A 26357-nucleotide genomic window follows, 5' to 3' on the forward strand; every position below is an offset into this window, starting at 1 on the left:
TCGAGTCCCACATTGGGCTTCCAGCTTAGCAGAAGCCCTTGCTTCTTGCTGTCCCAGCTGCTCCCCCTGTTTGTGCTCTCTCTCCCTCACTGTCAAATGAATAAATAAAATCTTTAAAAAAAGAAGAAAGAAAAGAAATGCCCAGAAATGTTAAATAGGCTGTGCTGCAATTAATAGTAGAGTCAGGATGCAATTCTACACAGCTTCAGTCTCAAGGCTGTGCTCTTAACACTAAGCCAAGACTAGTTCTTAGGGTATGGATTCCGTTATTTCTATGTTTTGGTGTAGGACAAGCAAAGGAAGTGGTATTTACTGGTCTTTTGAGGCTCATACCAGGAAGAAGGCAAGTTGTACCTGCCTCTCTCCAGGTGGTGCTAAGCACAGTGACCCAACAGGCATATCGCTATGACTTTAGGCAGGAATTTTTCCCATCCTTACTGACTTGACTGTATAAGCCACTTGGAACTCAGTTCTTTTCCTGGAAGTTTTCATCCTTCTGAAAGAAGTTCATGCATAGCCTTCGCTCTTATACTGCAGGTCAATATCCATCTTCTTCTGGATTTCTTCCTGTATCTCTGGCCAGAACTGCTCAGCTACCTAGGTGACACTTCCTTCTACACCTGTCTTTCAGGCACTAAGAGAATTTCAAGTAACCAGTTCTTGCCCTTCTTTTGTTTCTCTATACTCTCTCTTAAAGTGTTCTTATTCATTTCTTTAGTTTTAAATGTGCTTTGGTTTTAAATCATCATTGATGATTCCAAAATCAGCCCTGACCCTAACTTAAGCTTCACATTCATATCTTCAGTGTCTCAACTGATATCTCTATGTGAATGACTGGCAGTCATGTCATATTGTACTCAAATAAGAACTTCTGGTTTCTTCCACACATATTTCTTCTCCAGAGCTATCTACAATGGTACCATCTGTCCAGGTGTTTAAGTCAAAAACTTAGTAGATGACTCTGATTTTATTCTCTTTCTTTTTATTCCTACTTACAATACCATATATTTTACAAATCTATTCACTCAATTTTCATTTCTCCACCTTAGTACAAGGACACTCCATCTTTTGTTTGAATCACTATACTAATTAGTACCTAAATGGTCTCACTGGTTTCTCTCCCAATAGCTTCTTTCTATATTCCTGCCTCCTCCAATCCAGTCCAAACAGATCAGTTTATCTTGGTCCATGCTTGAAATACTCCAATAATTTCTCACATAAAAATACATTTAAAAATCTCAATTTCTAAAACATAAAAATCTTAATTTCTTATCATGACCTAGCACCCCTTGTATGGCCCCCTCTGACCCCTTTATCACTCAGTGCTTCACACTCATAAAGCCTCCTAAATATACCATGCTTACTTCCAACCCACTCCTCAGTTCTCCAGCCTGACATTTCACCTCCTTAGAGAGACCACCCATAATAACCATATCTAAAAGTTTCCTGTCACTCTTTGTTATATAAGCCTGTTTTATTTTTAAGGCTGCATTTGCCATAAGAAGTAGTCTTATCTATGTCATGTTAAATTGTTTATCTGCCGCAAAAGAATGAAGGCTCAAAGAAAGTGGAAACTCTGCCTTGTTAGTCATACTAATATATCAATGCATGTTTATTAAATGAAAAATTCCTTGAGACCTTCTACATAACTCAGTCATCTCTACCAGCAGAAAGAGATGAATGCCAGTTTCCCAAAGTGATTTTTGTAAATAGGAATTTAGTAACAAACAAAATAAGTCACTAACCAAATCATCACAATATCAACATGCATGGGCCACCCTTGACTAATAATTCCTCTGTACTTTCAAATTCTCTCTTCTATTATTCCCATAGTCATCTGACCCACTCTAATTTACCTAATATCAGCCTATAGAAGGTAGGGGTGATGTTGGGTATGAAACATTTATGTTTTCGAGACTTTTCTCTGCAAAGTTTAGAAATCTTCATTTCTTAAAGTGTAAAATGGGCCTAGAGGAAATGTGACACAATTAGATCCACCAAATGTTACAACCCAACTGCTTTCACATCCTCTCTGAACAAGATATCATATTATTTTCTCCATTTTAAACAGAGGTAAGTAGAGTAAAATAAACTTTTTAAACTTTTAAAATATAAATATTCTTATTGGGGCTAATGGTTGGGTTAAAAATTCTTTGATACTCCTCCCATCAAGAGGTGATGTGCACTTCTCTTCCCAGTCAATCTGGGCAGGTCATGGCTGCTTTGACAAAAAAAAAAAAAAAAAAAAAAAAGTGTTATGGAAGTGATGCTATGTCACTTCCAGGCCTTTTCCTTAGGAGTACTGCAAGCTTTCACCTGAAGTTCTTGGAGTCCAGAGCTACCATCTAGCGCATTTTAACTATCTGCTAAAGAACCACATTGAGAAACCCTGAAACTACAGATCAGAGACAGGGGCCCAGATGAGCCATCCCCTCCAAGGCACCAGACATTGAGTGAAGACATCTTGAGCCCTCCAAACCACTCAGTGACCAGGTAAATACCACCAAGTGATACCAGTCAATCACATGAAGCAGAAGAATCTCCCTGTGAACCTTGCCCTACAAATGGACTACATGAACTACAAAATCATGAGATATAATAAAAATATAAATAAAATTAATTAAAATTTTGGAACAATAAATAAAATTATTATTGTTTAAATACTCATTTTAAGCATAATTGATAATTTAATGGTAGGTAACCACAATAGGGCTATGTGTCAATATCACAGAATTTATAGTAAAATTAAGCATTATATTCATTTAGACCAAAAGACTAATGTTTGATGAGAAAAACAAAATTTACAGAGGGAAATGTACTGACCTGATAACTGCATTTGTTGATGCATCAGCATCTGAGGCATTCACCAATAAAACGTCTGTTCCAGTTGGTGCATCTTCAGGAATTGTTGTGAAATACATTTTACTGGCAAAAGTGGGGACATTGTCATTGACGTCATCTATTATGACATTGATTGTTCCAGTCCCAGTCAGGGCTGGGGATCCTAGAAGGAAGACAGAATCAAGTTTTTCATATTTACAAATAACAAAGATAATAGAAAATGTAACAATAATTGGTTATAGATAGCACTACTGAAGAGATATTAGAAAATATCTCAAAGTAAAATTTCCAAATGCTACAAGCGGTGGAGTGATTTTTAAGTTTGTTACAAGAAAAGTATTTTCATTTATGAACGAGTATTTCAAATCTTTTCTGGTGATACTGCACAAAAAAAGAGTATATCAATCTCTAATTCTATTTTAAAGGTGCTGATTCGGCAACGTAGAACACAACAATATCATTTAAACACCGCAGGAGAGGCATTCATTACTGGTTTCCCTGAAATTCCATTAAAATAGCTCAGTACAGATTTGGACAATACCCATGGGCATTGAATAGCTGGCCAACTGACAAGGCAAGAAAACTAAATTCCTAGCTGTGACTATCAATGTTAACATCAAAAATTTTTGTTCCTAGGTCTTCCAATACCCTTTCCTGTACTAATATTTGTTTGTAAAGAAAAAAAAAATAAAGCTTCAAGTTCAAAACCACAATCTTCCACTAGCTGGAAATAACATTATATCAATGAGCTGACTTGGAATGTTACATTCATTTATTGTGTAATATAAATATGAAACAATTTTTTAAATTTCTTGTTCCAGCTCTGTTATCAGCATGTAACAAAAAGCCAACATTTAACAAAACCTTGGTGTACAGTGTCTGTATTTCACAAAGTTAACAGACTCTTTGTGGTGAAGATCAGATGCCGTATTTGTTTAGATTCTATGTGTCGTCCCACAACTGTAAGTCAAATTAACTACTTTAGATGCATTTTCGAAATCATTTTTCAAATTTTAATTTCTCTAATTACAAACAATAGAGATATGTTTAGCTGTGTTTATCTAAAATAAAACAAAGCCCTGAATATTCTGTTTTCATTTAAGATATTAAAGCTTTGTTTCCTAATTATTTCTCCTTACATGAAGTTTAAGTTCTACTTATTTCTAGCACTTGACACATTTTTAAAATGCCACCAATTTGTTCACTCATTCCTTTCTCTGTAAAATGTCTATGGTGTGCCCTTTTACTCTCACAGATTGGTATTGAGATTCACAACCTTCTGATAACTATTTTTTTTTTCTAGTAATCTTGTGATTTGCTGATATTTCCTTTACTACTATTTAAACTTTTCCTATGTTCTTAGATTGTAATCACTGATGGCCTAAAACCAATTAGCTTTTATGCTCAAATGTACAGTAACCCAAATCATCAGACTAGAAAATTATGGAACCCAGTGGGTTTGGTGATCTGTTATTTTTGTACTCTATATCAGCAAGCTCGAGCTCTATGTTAGATGAAAATGTATATGACTAGTTGAGCTGGGCACTATAATGAAGCATGATCGCTCCCAGAAACTTATGGAATTAAATTTAGGCTACATAGTGATAATTACTGCCATATATATCTTTCTTAGCAAGATACTTTATGTTAAGCATTCCATTTACATTAAGATATTTTAAAATTCATGACTGCCAAAGTTTCATCTTTTATTTTATTTTATCTTATTTTATTATTTATTTATTTTTGAGAGAGAGAGAGAGAGGGAGAGAGAGAGACAGAAAGAGAGTGCATGTAGCATTTGAGGGTGGGGAGAGGGAGCAGAGGGAGAGAAAGAATTCTAAGCAGGTCCCTGCCCCGCACAGAGCCCAACGTAGAACTTGATTTCACAACCCCAAGATCATGACCTGAGCCAAAATCCAGTCAGACACTTAACTGACTAATTCATCCAGGCATCCCAAGTCTTATCTTTTAGATGTTTGGATTTTACATTAAATGAAAGAAAATCATTAACTACAAACTTACTAAAATAGTATAATTGCCTTTTCACTAAGACACTTAGTGTAAATCATGGTAAAATGATGCCACAAATATTTCACACACAAAAGAGATTTGGAGGTATTATAAACATTGAAGAAGTACATCAAAATAAGACATTAAAAATCTCACTCAACCCATTAATAATGACCATATCAAACGCTTATTGAGTTCTTAGGTATGCAAGTACTGGTTTAAGAAGTTTACATGGATTATTTTATCCAATCCTCATCAGTGAGTAATTCTGCTGTCTCCATTTTATGTTTAAATAAGCTGATAATTAGGTTATGTGACTTTTTCAAGGCCATAGATATAGTGAGGAAGCTGGGAGCTTCCATTAGCTGGAAGCTAATCCATGTGACTTGTATGTCAAGATGTTTGCCACTGGCAAAAGGCTGGAAGGTGTTGCTAGGAGTTGAACAGGTGCCACTCAGTGAGATATACTGGGCCCGTAGAACAATACAAGACACAAATTGGAGAAAAAAGTGAATCAGTGAGGAACCCTGAAGTTTGTGGGGCATCTGGAAACAACAATGTTGTCAGAAATTTTGAATTTCTGGGGTACCTGGGTGGCTCAGTGGTTGAACATCTGCCTTTGGCTCAGATCATGATCCCTGGGTCCTGTGATCTAGTCCCAATGAGACTCCCTACATGGAGCCTGCTTCTCCCTCTGCCTATGTCTCTGCCTCTCTCTCTCTCTCTGTGTCTCTCATGAAAAAATAAATAAAATCTTGAAAAAAAGAAAGGAAAAGAAACTTGGAATTTCTCACAAGGGTCATATTAAAGCTAATTAAATATATTCAGGGGCATTATTGATCATTAATGTTTAACCTAAATCTCTTATATGTGTTTAATTATATATAATTTGGTGAAATATCTGCATCATGTTAGTATCTCTTCCACTGGTTACATCGAAAAAATGTACCTAGAGGATATCTCTCTTTTATGTGGGCAAGAAGAGGTGGTCATGGGAAGGCAAATGTTTATACTATGATGAGTAGAGAGAGGGAATAACTAAATTGAGGTCCTAGAAGCAAAGGATAGGAGGAGATGGAGGGCTCTTTCATTTCCTTTACTGCCATTGAACTCTACTCACTAAATATCAGTATCTTTGTCTGCAAAAAGGGAATAATAAGCATAGAACCTATACCAAAGAGGTGTAGAGGGAAATGTAACATGCCATAGTGACTGGCACATAGTTAAAATGTATTCTTTATTACTCCCTGTTCTTGTACTGCCTTTTTTTTTTTAGATTTTATTTATTTGTTTATTTGAGAAAAAGAAAGAATGAGAGATAGGCCATGAGCTGGGAGAGGGGTAGAGGGGGAAGGAGAAGCAGGCTTTCCATGGAGCAGGGAGCCCAGATGCAGGACTTGATCCTAGGACCCTGGGGTCATGACCTGAGCGGAAGGCAGATGCTTAACCAACTGAGCTACCAGGTGCCCCATTGTACTCGCTTTGGAATAAGAAAAATTAAAAGTTGACCTATAGAAGATTCATTTTTAAGTCTTACAGATTTCTATGCCATTATTCTCAGGATTTTTGTTCCTCAACAAAACTTTGGAGTCAGTTCTATAATAATATTATTTAGGAAAACATTTGAGTCATCCTTTCCTCTTAATGATTCCCTTATAGTATAACAATACTAGACACTTAGTTCTCAAAACTTTCATAGTTTTGTGGAGGATAGGTTGATTGGAAATTTAAAAATTAAAAAAAATATTGGTAATTTACAATGAGAGTTTAAAGAAGACCTACATATTTCTGGTATGCACATTGCTCTCTAACAAATAATAAATACTTAAATTTGTTAAGAAATAACCCAGTATCTACCAACCAAAGATTTTATCTTTGGTATTCTAAAGTGTCTGATGACACATATACGGAAAAACCACATAAAATGATGACTAACATTTGGTCAGGAACATGTGATTTCTTTCTTTGTCTATAAACTACATAAATATTGTTGCTGATGTGTTTTCTGAATTAGTAAGCAAAAAGAGAAAAACACTGTTTACGCAGGAAAATATTCAGCAAGTTCTATCTCACTGTTTTCATACCAGAGAATGTCTAATTTTCCAAAAGATTTTAAAAGCACACCAGTGACAACAGAAGGTTCTGGCTTGAGAAGCAGCCCCATAGGTAGCTAGATTTAGCGAGATGCTGTGGGTAGCCCCAAACTAAAAGTCAAATCAACTGTCTTTAGGTGCATTTTCAAAATCATTTTTCAAATTTTAATTTCTCTAAATGGAAACAATACAGATTATATCTACATGGGGACTCTTCTCAAGCAAAGAGTGATCCCCAGATTCCCCTATTCTTTCCTTAGTAACAGCCACAATCCACTTTATAAGTACTTAGGGCTCTTACTATTTTCTTCATGAATTGACAGAGTGAACCACAGTTTCTCTAGGGATCTCCCTTTCTTGTTGCCCCAAAGGATGTGCATTAGGTCTTATCTAATTTTTCTCCCCAATTTTACAAGTATACATTATAAACACATTGTTCCAAATTTCTAAGTCATTTGCTGAGATTTAACTAACCCTAAATTTGAATTCTGTCTCCAATATATTTTACTTTTATTCTTGGGCATGGGGCCTACCACCATACTCCCAGATCTCTCCTCATTTTGTCCACTGATAGTGTGAGCTCTGGAAGTCACCACCTTTAAACTTTAAGCAGGAAGATGAAATCAAGAGAAATATGGAATGCCTCCTCCTGCAAGTTGCCAAAAAGCCTCAACATTAGTATGTCAAAAAACTGAAATATTAATTATTCTGTGTAAACCTAGCCCCATTTTGTCTATAAATGGAAGTATAAATGTATATATACATATATATCTGTATATACATATTGTTGAACACTTTTTTGAAATCATATATATGTGTATGTGTATATATATATCTTTTATATGTACTACTCATTTAATATACAGATTCCATGAAGTAGGTATTGTTGTTTATTTTTTTATGAAAAATTTGAGACTCAAAGAATCTAAGGAATTTATTTACATTCAGCCATAGTGGAAAGAGAGAGCCAATTTAGAACTCTTTAAAAAATATTTTTTTTAGTTCATTGAGCTCAGATAAAACTGCCATTCTTATTGCAGATGTTTTAATCTATATGATTATTACTATTGATGTATTTGTCATATCCTCTATTAAGCTATAAGCTAATTGAGAGCAGGAATACTTTCATTTAATTCATCTTTATATAAACCCATAATGCATACCATTAGGCCTTGTTCTTGTTCTGTAGTCTTTTCCTTTGATTCTTTATATGAAAATCTGGTCTAGTGACTGGCTGAAAGTTCAAAGAGCCAAATACTTCTAGAAATATACATCTGGGAATATAGGCCTTGGCCTAAGGCTGGGGTCGGAGAACAAGACCGCAGACAAAGGTCAAAGTTTTGGAGATAGTCTACTACTTATAAACAGAGGGTCCCAATTAATCCTGAATCCCAGGAGAAGAATTAGAATACCAGGGGCCAATGTTTAGTTTGAATAGATCTGATAATGATGAATTATATAGGCAGTGGCATAATAGGGCAAGATTTTTCAGTTTCATCTGGGATTGATTTATGAAAAACAGATGCAATCAGACAGAGGAGGTAGGATATAATGACACAGACTCCTGGTAGATGATGGCAGACAAAGGAAAACAGTTGAAGATACAAGTGTAATAAAAAGTTAAGGTCTCAGAAATTTATAACTGTAGAGGCTAGCAGGTGCAGTGGACATCTGAAATAAAATTGTAAGTTGGAAGATAAAAGGAACTTCAAATTTCATTTTGTAAAATTTTATGTATTATACACACATCCATCTGTATATGTATGCATATGTGTATGTAAATATACATATAAAGGTAAAATAAACATGAATAAATTGATAGAAAACCTGACATTTTTAAAGCAAATACCAAACAATGCACATGATTCTGAAAAGCAATATTTAAAGTGTGTAAAAAAATCATCTACATGGAGAAAGAATGTTTACAGCTTAATCTTCTGATAATCCATGCTACTGTGGGTAGTCCCACGCTTTGTCTGAATCATATTCTATTTTTTGAATTTGGGAAATTATTAATTTAGTAAGTATTAAGCCTTTTAACACTGGCTCAATATTTCAAATATTGATAGCTCAACTATATCAAGATAAAATTGAAGGTAATTTATAATAAGATTTTAAAAAGAAAAAAGTTTCAGGCAACTGCTTTATCAGAAAGTACATCTTTATTAAGTGTAATAAATGAGTCTAAATGAGTAATTAAAGTTCAAACTGCAGGCAGATTACATTTTTTTATGTTAGCCCTTATAAATTAAACATACTTTTGTGAAACATGAAAAACTATTCTGCAGAAATCAAATTTTTGCCTAACTGAAATCTGTTGCTTTGCAACAAAGCCGATTTTATTCTTGACATCAAACATTTGGTGAATGGGTCCTCTGACTGGGTGTGTGTTTGTTGTAGTAAAGTATTAGCTTCTTTTTTTTTTCTTTCCCGTGAAGTAAACACTTTTTTCTCACAGTTCGTAAGCCATCCACTAAAAATGTACTGAATTTTAGCCATTCTATATTAACGTTGGAACTTGTGTAGTTAGATTTAATTTAAATTCAGCAAATGTATAAAGCAAAAAAAGTATGGAACATTTTCAATATGACTGGAGGCTTTGTATTTTTGAAACTGCACTTTATAATGTAATTTTTTACTGCCAATTAGTCCTACAAATATATTTATATCAATTAGGTACATATATGCTTAAATGACACCTGATTTTTTAATTATTTCTGTAGAAAATTATAAAAACACTATATTTCTTTAATAAATTCTTATACTAAATAGAGGTGATAAGTAAAACTAAAGAAACTTTAATAATATTATGAAAATGACACGGAAAAGTTGTACAACCATGTGAATGTACTTAATGCTGCTGAACTGTACACTAAAAATCATTAAAATGGTAATTATGCTTTATATATATGCTGCCACAATTTAAAAATTTATAAAGTAATATATAATGGTAATAAAATATTTTATCCTGCCCAAAAAGCAAGTCTTGAGGAATTGCCTTTTAGAAAATATTTTTAAAAACCCTTAAAAAAATCCTCAACACTTTTTGAAACTCTGAAACACCAAAGGCTACCTTTAAATGCTAAACACACCATTCCTCCTGCATACTTCCTGAAAATACTGAATTGTATATTAATGAAATACTTATCAAAATAGGCGACAAAATGATTATATCTTAATAGGATAAAATTAAAGGACTTTAAAGGAAAAAAAACCTTCTAACAATGAGATCAAGTTAGTTTTTATGATACTTAATGTTTATCTTTTAAGTAATATAAATGTTTTCCTTAATATTGTAAATAGTTTATTTCCATTTTAAAGTTGGGTGTTTGTCTACTCATTTTATAGCTCATATGAGTAAATAAAGTGTAGGCTGAAATTATTTTATAAATTTTAATTCTCTGCAACATAATGACAATTCTAGCTCTTATTTAACAGAATTTTGGAGGTTAAATCATCCGTTTTTGTATTTGTATTCTATGAATATACAAACGAAATTCTACGTGGGAAGAATTTTTCCTGATTTAAATTAAAGTATGTAAATAAATAATTTATAACAATACTTATGTCACTAACAGACATGGTACAAAGGCTTCCTAGAAATAAGAGGAAGTAAAATAATCATCAGTTATCAACCTTGGAAATGAAATTCTCATCTAGGACAAATATTTTGTTAAAGTAACCATATTTGGCCCAAGATGGAGTCATTCATGCTAAGCCTCCCATCAGCAAACCAGAACTTAACTAAGTTTCTGTGCTTGGAAGTTCTCCCAGAAATAGAGGCCTAGGTCAACCGACCAGCTCTTGCCTCTTCAGCACAAATTACCTTGGCTGACTCCAAGTCTTCCGTATGCTCCCTACAGGGAAAGTAAACTTGCTTTAACGAATCAACAAATGCCCAGCATAATGTCCTTGCTCCTGCTCACTTGGTCTATGAATCTCTTGTCTTGTTCAGCTCTGTGAAGGTTCTTTCTATTATATTGGATACTGTTGGATCTATGAATTGCTGTATAAAGCTTACTAGATCAGTAAATTGTTTCTTTCAACAACTCAGATGGAAATAACCAAAAGTGTCTTAGACTCAAATATAGAAGCAAGTTAAATGAAATTAATTTTTAGTAATTGAGGATAACCCTGGTCTTATCTGATTTATGGAATCCTTGTTGCCTTATGGAAAGTGTTCAAACAATTTTCATTATTAAAAATGTTCATCATAACAGGCAAAGCAAGCTCTTCTCTAACATTTTCCCACAAATAATGCTGACAAAATGCCATCTTTCTGGAACATTTAAAAAACAACTATCTTCAGATGTAATATGTCATCTTCCACATTTCTGACCTCTCTTTTGATTACAGAGGCATTTGTAATACAATGACTGTCTCAACTAAACAATATGACAGATAGCATTAATTCAAATGTCATCATATCTTCACCAAGAAAATAAAGCATGGTGATTAGCCCTTTTAGCTTTTAGGATCAACTTTTGCGAAAGCATCATGTTTCCCCTCTATTAAAAAGTAATTTTCTATCCCTGCATACGAATGAAGTTTAGTCCTTCTTTCAGCCAGATGATAAATGTCCTTAATTAGAAATGCTAATAACTGAACTTTTCCCCTCAGACCTATTAGTTATGCTGACACATAGACGCTTCATAACTAAACTTTTTGGCCTAATCTATATCCAGAATATATCTATATCTCGTTTGTATATTAGACTAAGAACAGATAAAGAATAATGTATTTAATTTGTGCACTAATTTCCCACCCCCAAATTAAATGCAAACATGCACAAACAACCCAACTGACTTATTGTATGCATTTGTATATGTATATCATACATATGTATATTCTCAGTAAAATATCTAGCATTTATTTTGCACTTGATAAAACGCTTGGATACACATTTCCTGATTTGATGAGAATATCAATCCTTCGGTTCAAATTTATGAATATTCTTAGTTTGCAGGCTGTGCAAACCACAGTGGCTGAAAACCACAAGTCATTTTTTTAATAAACCGATGTTTTTTTTTAATATAAAAATAACATTTAACCCAAAGAGAAGAAATTCTTATGAATGTGGTATACAGAACATATCACAAGTAGACAAGCTAATATGTGGGAAGCAGTGAGTGGTAGTTCAGACATGTTCCCCCTCACTAGTTTTATCAGTTTTGAAACCTGTTTTCACTGAAAACCAGCTGCATGCTTAAGCCAAGTTGTTCACTGTCTCTCTTACTCAGGTTCTTTGTATTTCTTTTAATTCATAAAATTTGAATAATAGTATCTAATTTACAGGGCTGTTATGAGATTAAATGAGATGATATAGTCAAATGCTGGCACATACAAGCATTCAGTAGGCACAGAATGGATAGCATCTAAGGTTTACCACTTTCCATGTTGTATCTACTCCAGTGACTTCCCTAAGAACTAAACTTCTGTATTTATCTACCTTACGTCTCCACTGGATATTTCATATCTAAAATACACTATATCCACAAAATAATTCTTGATAATTTATCCTAAAATTCTTCTCTCTCCCCATCTCCAAATTTCCAAAGCAAATATTCTAGGACTTCTGTTTGACTCATCTTTTTTCCTAACTTCTCACACCTCCAACCTCATTATCAAGTCCCACTGACTCAGATTATAAAAGGGATATTTAATTCCTTCACACCACCTCCACTCTGTCACCTAATTTCAAACACTATGATCTCTCTCAGGGATTGCTGTCATGGTCTTTTAAACACCATTTCTATTTCCGCTCTTGTTTTTCACCACTACCATAAAGCCAGATCTCTTCTCCACAAAACCAGATCTTTCCAAACCCCCTGTCACTTCCTGTCCAAAGTTCTAACAATGCTTCACCTCTTTCCTTGAACAAAATTAGAGTTCTTTACCCTCTCCTGAAATGTTTATGTGATCTAGCTTCCGCCTACCTCATCCTCCAAGACTTTCTCTTTTTCAAGTACTCTTGTTTGATCATCCAGGAACCTCCTGCTGTTTTTTTGGGTGTGTTCAACTTGATCCCTGCCTCATCTGCAAGCAACATTATTTACCCAGATCTTTACATTTCACTTTGCTGACTGTACTGTCAAAAATAGTACCTCCAGGGACCCCTGGGTTGCTCAGTGGTTAAGCATCTACCTTTGGCTCAGAGCATGATCCCGGGTTCCTGGGATCCAGTCCCACATTGGGCTCCCCATAGGGAGCCTGCTTCTCTCTCTGCCTCTCTCTTTGTGTCTCTCATGAATAAATAAATAAAATATTTTAAAAAACCTAGTACCTTCAGTTCCCCACTCTCTTGCCACTTAACTTGCTCTATTTAATTTCATAGCATCTCATATCACTCCTGGCCTATATATTACATTTTTTTTTATTCTCCTTAGGGACAGAAAATTTTCACTGTTCACCATTGTATCTCCAGTATCTAGAAGAACTGAGCCTGCAGCATAAATATTTTCTGACAAAACAATATCAAGATGCTTGTTACACATTAATATAGCCCATAGCAGCATAGGGGACTCATTGACTGACATCAGAATTCACTTACAAGGTATGTTAAATAGCCTCATGGTTTGATTTTAATAAATACAAAATGACAACTGGCAGGGATAATTGGTAATATTATCATCTTCTACCTGGAAAGCCTAATGGCTTTTTTCCTATAGGAAAGCCTAATAGGAAAGCCTAATGAGTTTTTTTTTTAATATCTTCTTACTTAGCAATTCAATTTGATCAATGGCCAAATTTAAGCCAATTCGCAAAAGATCAATATTGAAATTACTGATTCTAATTTATTTGACTTCACTTAAACATATTTTGAAACAATAATTTATTTGGAAAAAATAACAAATATTTTGTTCATTAGGAGGGTACAAGGAACAGCATATAAGAAGAGAAGCTTTCTTAAAACTGTTTTTGTATATCTATGTTATGCAGAAAATCAGCAAATCCTGCTTCATAAATAAACTATATCTGAGTAAGAACTCAGTTGAAAGGCAGAAATCCTTGATATTATTGTTCTTCACTCTATCACTCTTGGTATTCAAGCTCTGACAAATTGCTTATTTTTCCAGGACTCAATTTTCTTGCCTGAAATATAAAGAAAATGGACCAGCTCATTTTCAAAGACTCTCCTGGCTATAAAATTAACATTTTAAGTCAGATTTCTCTAATTTGGAAGTTTTTCATATATAGTTCTCTTTCAAAATCCTTCCATATTACACATTGAATTATAACTTGTCCCCCTATTGTCATGTCGCCTTGTTTTACTCCTTTCTCACATACTAATTTAGTTCTTTGCAAGAATAGTGGCCGAAATTAATGATTCACAGATTCTAAATTTACTGATGAGGACAGAAGATTATCTTGAATTAAAAAGATACAAGTATCAGAGACCTGGAAAAATTACTTGTATAGATATATATCTATTAGAACGGTTTATCAAAACATCAAAATTTCCATAACAAAACTCAAAACAAGTGAATCTTTTCATATTACATTATGTGAAGAGTCATAGGACCTTATTATTAAGCCATGTGAAGCTAAATACCATATTATGTTATATTTTTTGTAGTTAAAAAGGTGCTTGGGTATTTGAGAGATATGGGAGGCTCAGACTTTTTTGTTTTGAGAAGCCCACATACAAAAGGATTGCCAAATGGTTAACACTTCAAAAGCACATAGTTTTTTCTTATGCAGATTTTGAATTAATGAATCAAATTAAGAAAAGGTAAGTGGCACAGCACAGAGTAGGACAAACCCTACCTAGAAACATCTAACAGATAACAGAATTGAATAAGATCCAGAAAGTTCAGGAGAAAGTCATGAGAACATAGCTCAAACAGTATTTTAAGTATTTGAAACTGAATTAAAGCCATAAAATGCTTCAGTGGGCCCTTACATATGACTGCAATTTATCACATCACACTAAACACTCCAGAGCCTTAAACACTTGTGCTGTTTTTCAAAGCAGAGGTCAATTTGAATGACCACAACCAATGTAGCAAAAACTTCTGGAATTTCAGTCATGAGTTTTAAAAGACTGACACTTTTTCCTTTTGGTAGGTCCTTTGAAAAATCTGCAAGTGATAAATATACAAAAATAATCTAAAAATATGGTAAATAAATATAAAATAACACTTGCATAATAAAATAACACGGTTATGAACTGGTTGCTAATTATCATTTCTCACTCATTAAATCAGTTTTTCATTCAACAAATTTTATTAAGCACCTGTTTTCGGTGTTTTTGGTAATTCATTTCTTAACAAGACTTAGGAAGTTTCCGTTCTACTGGAAGAAGGATAGCTATTGATGGAGTAAACAAAATGCATATAGCCATGTGTTATTTATAAGCATATAGTGTCATATAGTAATTATTGTTAAGATAAAATCACAACAAGGTAAAGTGATAGAGTGACCCTGGAGGGAGGAGATTACATTAGATGAGTGGTCAGATAAGTCGTTTCTGAGGAGTGGACGTCTCACCTAGATATAACAACAAAATGACCAAGACATGAATGTGTCTGACCTTTAAAAAAAAAAAAAAAAAACAGGAAAAAAAAAAGAAAAAAGAAAAGAAAAGAAAAAAAGAAAGAAGAAAGAAAGAAAAGAAAGAAAGAAAGAAAGAAAGAAAGAAAGAAAGAAAGGCAAAAGGAACACTCCAGATAAGAAGTATATATGCCCAGGGGCAAAGGCAGGAAGGAGAAGGTTGATATTTTTAAACAGGCCAGATTAACTGGCATCAGCAATTTGCAATAAAAGTTTGACAGCTACTCTCCAGAAGCAAGTGGCTGGATTGGTAGCATTTGCTGATTTCTACATGGGAGATACCTTCCACGCTGGCCCATTTCAACCCTTCTAAGAGTGTCAGTGATGACACTGAATGAAGAGCTGGGAGGTGACCATGGTAGAACCTGCTCAGTGCTTGATTTGAGGGCAGATGCCTGGTAAAGGCGGCAGTGGTGGGGAGAGATGAGGTCAGATAGGTGGACAGAGGCCAGGTCATTTAATGCCATGTGTCAGCGGTCAGAAATTCAGGCTTTATTCTTAGAAATCACTGAAGGGCTTTTAAGCAACCGATGGGGCATGATGATCTAATTTATAGTTTCAAAGTTCATGAGCTGCTTGTTGGAGAATATACTTAGGGAAGAAAAGTTTGGCAGTTAGGGAGCTATTATATTAGACCTGGCTTAGACCACTGTGAGGGTGGTGGAAATGAAGAAAGCTGGATAAATATAGGACATTTTTTGATATTTTTTTAAGGCAGACTCTACCTTGTTCAATGTGGGGTACAGAGAAAGAGAAACAAAGAATGATAAAAACAATTGCAAAATTGTGGACGCAGAGCAATTTATGGAGGGGTAGGGAGGTTGTTAGAGTCAAAAAGTTTTCTTTGACTTTACTGAGTTTGAGACATCCAGCAAATATGCTGACTAATATCAAATGATAAAGGAAGTCATTTTCTTGTTTATTTCTGCCAACAAACTTTTCATGTAGAAATTAGTGTATTCATTTTAACAATATGACCATGAAGGTAACTTTTGCAAGGTTATGTAGCTAGGAAATGGAAGAGGCGAGATTTCAACTCCAGTTTAACTACAAGGTTATGTATTTACCTCAGGATATATTTCCATTTTGCAAATTAATTCTCTTAATGTTTTAAATGCATTGTGTTGGGTTCCCTGATAATTCAGTGCAACTTGCTATATTAAAATCACATTCTTTTGCTTATTGCACATATAAGAAAATGATAAGGAAAATTCTTATAAGGAAGACTATTTGGGAAGAGAATGCCAAAGCATTCTTTAACTGCTTTAAAGTCAGCTGCTCTCTTAAAAGGAACAACAGAGTGCTGGGTTCTCTGCAGGACCAACCTTACTGTGCCGAGGTGAAGCTTTCACTTCAAAAAGTTTGTACGTAGTACAATACATATTTCTAGAAGAAAATAACAGTAAGGAATACAGAATGAAGGGCGGTAAATGTAAATCATTATTAATTCTAGTTAAACAAAATATTATTTTTAATTGGGTTATAGTCTCAACTCATTAAATTATCATTTAATGACTTAAAACTATAGGAAGAATGAGGTAGAATTATTATACTTGTTCTGGTTTTGTTTTTTAGCAGTGTAACATTCAGGCCCACATACATGTGATAGTGTGGTTGTAGCTCACTTTAAGCAGTAGACAGGAGTAGTTAGAGAGTTTCCAGATGTGCTAGTTTATAGCCACACAGTCAGTAAATAAAAATATAATGAGAGCGGAATGCTAATATTTTATCCAAAGAAAATTTGAAGATTTAAAGGGTTGCTTATTTTTTAAATGATAATAATAAAAAATAATAAATAAACCCTGAGGATTCAATTATTGCCATTTTGCCACAGTTGACCCATCCTTGGATTGCCATCAGGTAAGAATTTTTTAAAAGCAAAGGAAAAGTGATTTGTGAGCTGGAATAAAACTGTCAAACTTTCTTTCTTTTTTAGAATACTTTGATATTTTCCTGGTCCTTAGAACTCTGCAAAATTGAAAATAACATGGCATCTGGGATCCAAAAGCTGCCATATTTTTTCTAAGTTTCCTCGTGTCACCTACCAATTTGACTTTTAAATTAAAGCGCTGAATCTGTATTTTAAATCCTGTGTCAAAACTTCATTGTTGGAATACAGGATTAAATGGCAGATTCTGAAGCCTGATATCTCAAACTCACATTATCCCATAAAAGTAGATTATTTGTAATACCCAAAGTATGCAATCGAATTGAACATAAAATCATAGTCGCATGAGTCTTAATGACTTTAAAAGAATTTAGTCCATCTTCCTACACAATTTGATTGTTTTCTACATGATCTATATTAAGTGGTCCTCAGACACCTAACTGAATACACACCAGTCCATTTCAGGGCAACTCAAAAAAAAAAAAAAAAAAAAAAAAAGACATAAAAATCTGTGCTTTGGGACAAAGTTCAATCAATTCTCTAATTTCCAGGACTGCCAACATGCTGAATCTCATTTATGCCTCCCATCATGCTCCCTAACACTATAATTAAAGCTCTGAATGACAAACTTCCAAATACCTTAGTTTTACTGATAATCTGGATTTCCATAACTCATAGCTCTCCTATCTCAATATTGGGTAGAATCAACACATACTTGGTCTTTTCATTTCTCAGTTAATAAGATTAGTCCATCGTAGAAATCAGAGTTATACTTTTATTATTTGCCCTTACATTAAGAATCCCGGGCAGCCCGGGTGGCTCAGTGGTTTGGAGCCGCCTTCAGCCCAGGGCATGATCCTGGAGACTTGGGATTGAGTCCCACGTTGGGCTGCCTGCATGGAGCCTGCTTCTCCCCCTGCCTGTGTCTCTGCTTCTCTCTCTTTCTCTCTGTGCTCATGAATAAATAAATAAAATCTTAAAAAAAAAAAAAAAAGAATTCCAGGTCCCTAATCTTCCTCAGGCTCAAGGCTCATGGCTCCAGAAACTCACACGGTCTGGCTCCCTTGATTCCTGCACAGTCTGTGCATTTAGAATGATGTTCTGTTGAATCTCCTCATGAATGTTCCTAGCAGGCTCATTCACTCATGTCTGTTAGAAGAAAACAATTTTAGCTCTATCATTTCAAGTTTTTTTTTCTTTCTTCTTTCTTTCTTTCTTTCTTTCTTTCTTTCTTTCTTTCTTTCTTTCTTTCTTTCTTTCTTTTCTCTCTTCTTTCTCTCTTCCTAATGAAATGTCTCTTTATATTGCCATTTTGATGGAGAAACAGAACCACAAGTAGTGATTAAACTTGCTGGTCATTCCACAAAATATTCCTTAACTATGATTCGGCTGAACTACAGCTTTAAAAATCTGTGGTTTTTTTTGAATGGTGAAACACTTACTACAGAGTATATTCTTTAGAAGTTTGAAAAGAAATCTCTGCTACAAATAAAAAGCTTTCTAAGGTAGTAAAGTATAAAATGAAATTTAATGTGAACTGCAATTTAAAAGTTGTTTTAACAAATGCATGTATACATCTTTTAATAAGGATACTTTTTAAAATATTTTATTCATTTATTCATGAGAGACAGAGAGAGAGAGGCAGAGACAAAGGCAGAGGGAGAGGCAGGCTCCCTGTGGGGAGCCTGATACTCTTAATGTAAGGACAAATAATAAAAGTATAACTCCCTGCGGGGAGCCTAAATGCAAGCTCTGGCCCAGAAGTCTGAACCACACTCTGCCACATGGCTGTGTAATTCTGAGCAAATTATTTAACCATTCTGAGTTTGGGTTTACTGTAAGTAAAATCAAAATAATACATTAAGTCTTTGAGATGATAAAAGTGATTTGTAGAAACAGGTTAATGTCTGTAAAACCTGGTATACTGCATGACATAGATGGTCGTACATCAAAAAAACAAACAAACAAACAACAAAAACACAACATTCTCTTTCTCTTCACAGTATCTTCCACCCCCTTGACTGCATATACACACAAAAATAATTTAAATTCTCAAAATTATGTGGTTGAAAATAGGCACTCTTGTCTACATGGTTACATTCCTTCTCTGCAGTGGCTTTTGACTTAGAATGTTCCAAAATACAAATCTTCTGATGGAGAACTTGTGGGCTGTGTCTGCCCACCCCAGATCACCCTGTACTGCACCCATAACTCTCACAATCACATCCTGCTTCCCATCTGGGGATGACTTCCATGTGACACACCTTCTGTGCAGCAATTTTTATAGTGACTGGTGCCTTAGCAAACTAGATTTCTGGTCCTGATTTCTCCTCCCCCACTTTACTTCCACAAAGGCTATGTTTTCATGTGTGCCTAGAATTGACCACACATGTTCAATACTAACCGGAGAGGGAAGCTAAGACTGGGATGTTTTAGTAATAAAACCTTGGTTCTAAATACCTGACTACCAGTTTCTACTCAGTATTATCCTCTTTTCTTTCCAGGTGACTCTTGAAATACTGAATTGATATGAGCAGAATGGCAATGGCTGCATTTTTTACATGGGGATGCTTACCCTTTTGCCTACTAACCATGAAGCACAATACTGACTACACATATCATAAAACATGTTTCAGATCAAGTTTTATGTGGTTACCATATTCATCATTCCACAGAATTTTATAGTTTGCATAAAATGTAACATGGTCATTCACACACATTAAAAAATATACAAAGAATAGTGTTTTCTCTGTAGGCAATAGTCTCAGATAATTACACTCCCAAAAGTAAATAGCAAATAATATATGAGCCCCCTCAATAAACTCACAATTGTTCTTCTGTATCAGTATCCACACAGCTACATAAATATATATATATCATAATCATAAATACATATAATCGTATATACATATGCACACACATGTACACACAATTGTATATAATTTTAATCATTTGAGGTTTCAAGTGTGCCTTGGCTTAAAACAATTTCAACAAACTTTTAAACACTGTCAACATTATCATTATCAAATTCTTTAATACTTAAATAATAAGTTGTGACTATTTTTTTAAGTTTTATTTATTTATTTATTTATTTATTTATTTATTTATTTATTTATTTATTTGAAAGGGAAGGCAGAGAGAGGGAGACAGAAGGAGAGAGAAACCCAGGCAGACTTGGAGCCTGACGTGGGGTTTGATCTCATGATCTTGAGATCACAACCTGAGCTGAAACCAAGAGTCAGACATTTAACCAACTGTGCCACTCAGGTGTCCCACTCTGTGACTATCTTTATAAATGAATGTTGCATAGTATAATGTTTCATAATTCATTAATACCTCTGGAAATCAATGATTAGTCAATTCATTCAATCATTTATTCAACAAATAATTAAGCAATATATACTTTCTTCAAGGTATAAAGTTTCTCTGACAAATTTTTAATTATTTCAATTTTGAATTAGAAGTTTCAGTGTTCACAGAGTCAGCATATGCAAAACAAAATAATGGTAAATCTTTTTTTAATAGATTGTTTTTTGTACTACCTGCTATACATGATTTGCATGATTACTACTTCCAGACACTAAAAGCTAACTAACGTGTACTGTTTTCCATTATTTCTATGGCAGTCCATTACACAGCTAACTCAATGAGAAATGCTGGGCTCTCACTGATACTCTTTTTTGGAGCTCTGTAGAGCTTCAAAAATGCCAATTACAGCTACTTACAAAACCTAGGGACTAAGGAAGTAAAACCCTTGACCCACTCTATTATCTCCAGGACCAGTTAAAACCATTTGGATGTTTTCAAAGCTTAAGGTACTTGAAATGCCTCACAGCTCAAGTGGTAGAGTATCAGGTCATCCTCAAAGGTACTCAGATGGCTTACTTGGCAAGGATGCATTTTGTCTTATAGGAATAGAGCTCTGTTTGTAATGTACTCAAGCCCTTACCACTTACATATTTATACACAAATTTCACAAAGTGATATATGGGCTATAAATCATATATATATACAATCAGAGCTCCAAGGATTAGTACATTTCAGCAAATATTTAATTTCATGGTAGACAAATATACTTTCATTTATTTGTATTGTGAAGAGATTCTTCACAACCAGACAAGACTTACCTGAATCTGTAGCTGTGACCATCAAAACAAAGTGTGCCTTTGTTTCACGGTCCAAACTCTGTATTACTCGAAGTTCTCCACTAGCTGAGAGAGTAAAAGCATTGTCTTCATTACCACCAAATAGAACATATGAGAGTTTGCTATTAGAACCTTGATCATCGTCTCTTGCCACCACCTATAGGAGAGAACAAGACATGCTGGAATGTATGTAAAACTAACAAGGTCTACCACAGAGTAAAATATACCATTAAAAGTAATGACATAGAGTCTTATATTTAAAAAAATATTTAAAATATTTAAAAATATTTTTTAAAAATCCAAAGACATGTTTTTAAGTTTCAAGCAAAAAATTTAAAAAATGATACAGTGTGGTATGTATTTTTTTTTTGTAAAAATATGTTTAAAACCAAAGCACCGTGTTTTTGGAAGGTTTCCCAAAATTTTTTGACAGCGGTATCATCTAGGTAGTTGGATTTGTGAAAAGGGAAGCTGAGAATAATGTTTGTAACAAAGTTTTAAAACTTTAATATCATTTTATTTTCTCACTATGTTTAGATATTACTGCTACAGTGAAACAACTTTAAAACACACAAATACATAAATGTGTGAAAATGAGTACACATAAAAGAACATAATAGAAATGCAATATTTTAATCTATGAGGAAATCAATAGGTTCTTAGGTATAATTTTCATACAACTTTCCTTTTGAAGATTTGTTATATCTGCAGCCAAGCATTTATGGAAGGAATGAAGAAGAGGGAGGTGAAGCATGAACAGCATAGGAGAGAGCAGATTATCAAATTAGAGGTCTTATAGTGAACACAATATTTGTTCGATTTAAATATACTGACCTGAAGAATTGTTCTGGGAAGTGTCCCTAAATTCTCAGGGACATTTACAGAATACGGAGATAGCTCAAACATGGGAACAAAATCATTAATATCCAGTAGAACAATGCTGACAGTGGAGGTATCAGTTCTGGGGGTACTGCCCCGATCTGTTGCCTGAACAGTTAAAGAGTAAGTAGGAGTTTTTTCCCTATCCAAAGGCTTAGCCACAGTGATGGCACCTGTGACAGAGTCGATCCGAAATTCCTGATTGGCATTACCATCAATGATGCCATAGCGAACCTGTCCATTTGTACCTTCATCTCCATCTGCTGCATATACTTGTATTATATCTGTCCCAGTAAGTGTGTTCTCATTAATCTCCACTTTATACAAGGCTTGCATAAAAACAGGGTTGTTATCATTGATGTCAAGTACCATAACTACAACCTCGGTAGACGAAGAGAGAGCTGGTTGACCTTTGTCTGTAGCCACCACTGTTAGAGTATAATTAGAAACCTCTTCTCTGTCCAGTTCTCCAGTGAGCCTCACTTCACCATCAATGGTCCCAATACTGAACTTGTTTCCCAAAGGGTTCAGCAGAGTGTACTCAATATAGCTGTTTGGGCCGCTGTCTGGGTCTGTGGCTTGAGCTTTGAAAACAATAGTATCAATAGGTGTGTTTTCAGGAATGTATGTCAATTTAGGGGAAAGAAATGCTGGTGGGTTATCATTTACATCCAACAAAATAATGGAGACGTGGGCAGTGCTTGTGAATCTGGAGGCCGGAAGCTGTGGCAGGTCATGCACCTGAACAACCAGGTTGTAGAAGGACTGACTTTCCCGATCCAAACTTTTAAGGACTTTCAGTACACCATTCTTGTCAACTGTAAACTGGCTGAGGCTATCACCTGAAGCAATGCTAAAAGCCAATTGGGAGTTGATGCCTGAAACAAAAGGGGAAAAAATTACATTTTCTTGAACGTGTGCTGTACAGAAACAAATCACACCAAAAATTCTGACATAAAACTTTGCATATTTGATATATGATGGCCCAAACACACCTCATGGATGATTTAGCTGCAGTTAATTGTTTGATAAGTAATGCATCGTGTAATTCCTTGCCTGTTAACTTTTGATGGGAAAAGATGTTTACAGTCTGGTGAATGAATGATCTATATACTGCTTGCTATTTGCTATGACATTGAAATGTTAAATTACAAAAAAAATGAGGAGAAAAGTATTCCAGAGGGCGGATATTTTTCTATGCATTTCCATATTGTTATCACATAGTTCCTGAGGATTCAACATTAACAGTGCCACATTCTATACTGTTAGCCAAACATTTAGAACTTCAGTAATTTATTGAGGCTGACACCAATTTTCAGAGTAGGGTAATAAAATTTTCTGATGTATGGCATTAGTCATGGATGTTTTAAATCTACTTTTACGTTTCTTGTCAAAACCAATAAATACTTTTTAATTCTTATTAAGCATCTGGCTAATGGCCTTTGTGAAAATAATTTTCTCTCAGATTTTATTATGTACATTTAATGTGTTTTAAAAGTATTCTTTGAAGGAAATGTTAGCAGTAAAATTATACATAAAAGGCTGCAAATATAAATGCTTATACTATTATTGGGCTATATTTAGATACTATTTTATCTATTTTCATAGGATCGTGTGTCCCTTTTTAATTGTAATAAATAACATATAATTTCTCATCTCAGAAGATGATTGCAGAGAATATTCTAATAAAAAGGATGTGGAGAGTGGATTGGCCAATTATTTTTAGTAAATAATTTAAAACTAAATAACAGATACACAGTGAAAACCAAAAGAAAACTCTGATTTCTTGCTACAGAATACTGTTTTCTTCACTTGCGCATAATAACATGTACATTTTTATATCTTATCCTAAAGATCCTGGGACCCGGTAGGATATTATAAGTGTTGCTAAGAAACATTGTGCCTCTAGATAATTCTTTCTTAATAAAGATTTTATACTCTGAGATTTTATGCTAGGGAAAATCTATTGCGTTACATTAACTGCTTACAAACAGCTCCTGTATTTCTGAGGTGAATTTAAACTATTGAGGCATCAGGGATACCTGGCTGGCTGAGTCAGTAGAACAGGCCACTCTTGATCTCAATTTTGAGTTTGAGCCCAATGTTGGTTGTAGAGATTACTTAAAACCTTTTTTTTTTTTTAAAGTTTTAAGTAAACTGTTTATGTGTCAGAAATGATGTCCACTCTGTGACAAGGGTCTTCTAGAACGATTTAATCACTCTGCTTCTTTTTCCTTGCAAAAACTCTTTCTCAGGATTCTATGACTACTTGAGTAAGCCTTTACCTTTTCTTGAAGTTTGTCTGGTTCCTTACAGAGGCAAATTTGACTAGAGTAATGGAATTTTCTTTTCTCCTAGGTAAGGTTTGCCTCCTCTTTTTTTTTTTTTTTTTTAAGTTTTTTTTTTTATTTATGATAGTCAGAGAGAGAGAGAGGCCGAGACATAGGCAGAGGGAGAAGCAGGCTCCATGCACTGGGAGCCCGACGTGGGATTCGATCCCGGGGCTCCAGGATCACACCCTGGGCCAAAGGCGGGCGCTAAACCGCTGCGCCCCCCAGGGATCCCCTTGCCTCCTCTTTTAAAAAAATGCTAGAACTACTCTTTTCCTGTGATTTTAAAGTCTTTATCTAATATCCTTTGTCTGTATGTTGCTACGGAGAAGAAATATTTATGAAAATAATTTTCAGACACTTTCTTATTCACAAAAATTTTTCAGATGAACAAGGTTTGAGCAGATCTTTAAAAAGGTAAGAATCTCCCCTCATTATGAGCATGGCTTATAATCTTTATAGTTTATTTTAAACTATTCACAAGTGAACGAAGCCATGTAAAGTTCAGAATAATTAGTACTCTGAAGATCAGGAAAAATATGAATAAATAAAGCTAATGGAGGCCACAGGTCAATTTACCAGCAGGAGATAAGAGGATTTTAAGATCTGGATTGAAAAAGGTCAACAGCCTACTTCAACCCTTGACTTAAAATTCCACAGGAATGAGGAAAGAAAAAGTTCCATCATCTGGTGCAAAGAAAATTTCCATCAATTGGTGCAATTAATGGAGATTTTACATAGATAATTATATATATATATGTATATATTTTTTACAAAGATAATTTGTATATATATAATATTATATATATCCTTAGAAAGAAATTTAATTTAAACTATCTAATATTATATATTATTATGTAAAAATATATTTTAATATATTTTAGGTCAAATTACTAAGGAAATTTTCTGCATTTTTTATGGCTAAATCCATCAGTAAATATTGAATTCCTATTCTTTGAGGCACAAATTCAGGCCCAATTATTACTGAGAAAAAGTTATGAAAACATCTGGATAAAATAATACCAGCAAGCAGAGATATAAAATTTATTTCTGTGAAAGTATATAAAATCTTTCATGCCCAAGATCAAAAGAAATTAGAAAAACTGATAAAATTACACATGGTTACAAAGTGATAGCCTAGGACTTCTACATAAATCAATTGGAATGCAAGCAATTAAATCAAGGATCTGGACACCCTAGGTCCACAGTGTTTGCTGCTTCCTTGAGTAAATAACTAAATTTCAGAGGCAAAAAGAACATGATACCAAGACTTTATAGCCTCCTTGTAAACAGCAGAGCAGCCTCGTTTTTAAGGGAAAAGAGTTTAGTGGAGTAGGTGGGTGGGATAATAACTATTAAACTTAAGCAGACTTAGGAAAAAAGAAAACTTTGATTTTATATTCAAATTCAAAATGACAGATATACATATTAGATAACATTACAATGAACTCACAATAACAATCATCTTCCATAAACATAAAAATATAACAACTTTTGCAAAGAATACTGCAACCCCATTGAAGCAATGGCTCTCATCTCAGGAACTTCATGTATCCTTACTGAAGCAATTACAGACCACAAAGCCGCCTAAATTTACTTTACTGAAAAGAAAAGGACT

General features: G+C 34.3%; 1 protein-coding gene across 1 annotated transcript in view; it reads right to left on the reverse strand.

The window, feature by feature from the left end:
• The window catches only part of FAT4 (FAT atypical cadherin 4), a 172898-nt gene that overhangs the window by 52502 nt on the left and 94039 nt on the right, over window positions 1-26357 (reverse strand). The window contains exons 5-7 of the mRNA XM_072755291.1: window positions 22365-23287; window positions 21513-21687; window positions 2824-3004 (exon numbers count right to left, since the gene is read on the reverse strand). Coding sequence (XP_072611392.1) covers window positions 2824-3004; window positions 21513-21687; window positions 22365-23287 — 1279 coding nt within the window. The remainder of the gene's footprint in view (window positions 1-2823; window positions 3005-21512; window positions 21688-22364; window positions 23288-26357) is intronic.

Source organism: Vulpes vulpes, chromosome 4 (genome assembly GCF_048418805.1).
Source record: "Vulpes vulpes isolate BD-2025 chromosome 4, VulVul3, whole genome shotgun sequence".
In the NCBI taxonomy this organism is placed as follows: domain Eukaryota; kingdom Metazoa; phylum Chordata; class Mammalia; order Carnivora; family Canidae; genus Vulpes; species Vulpes vulpes.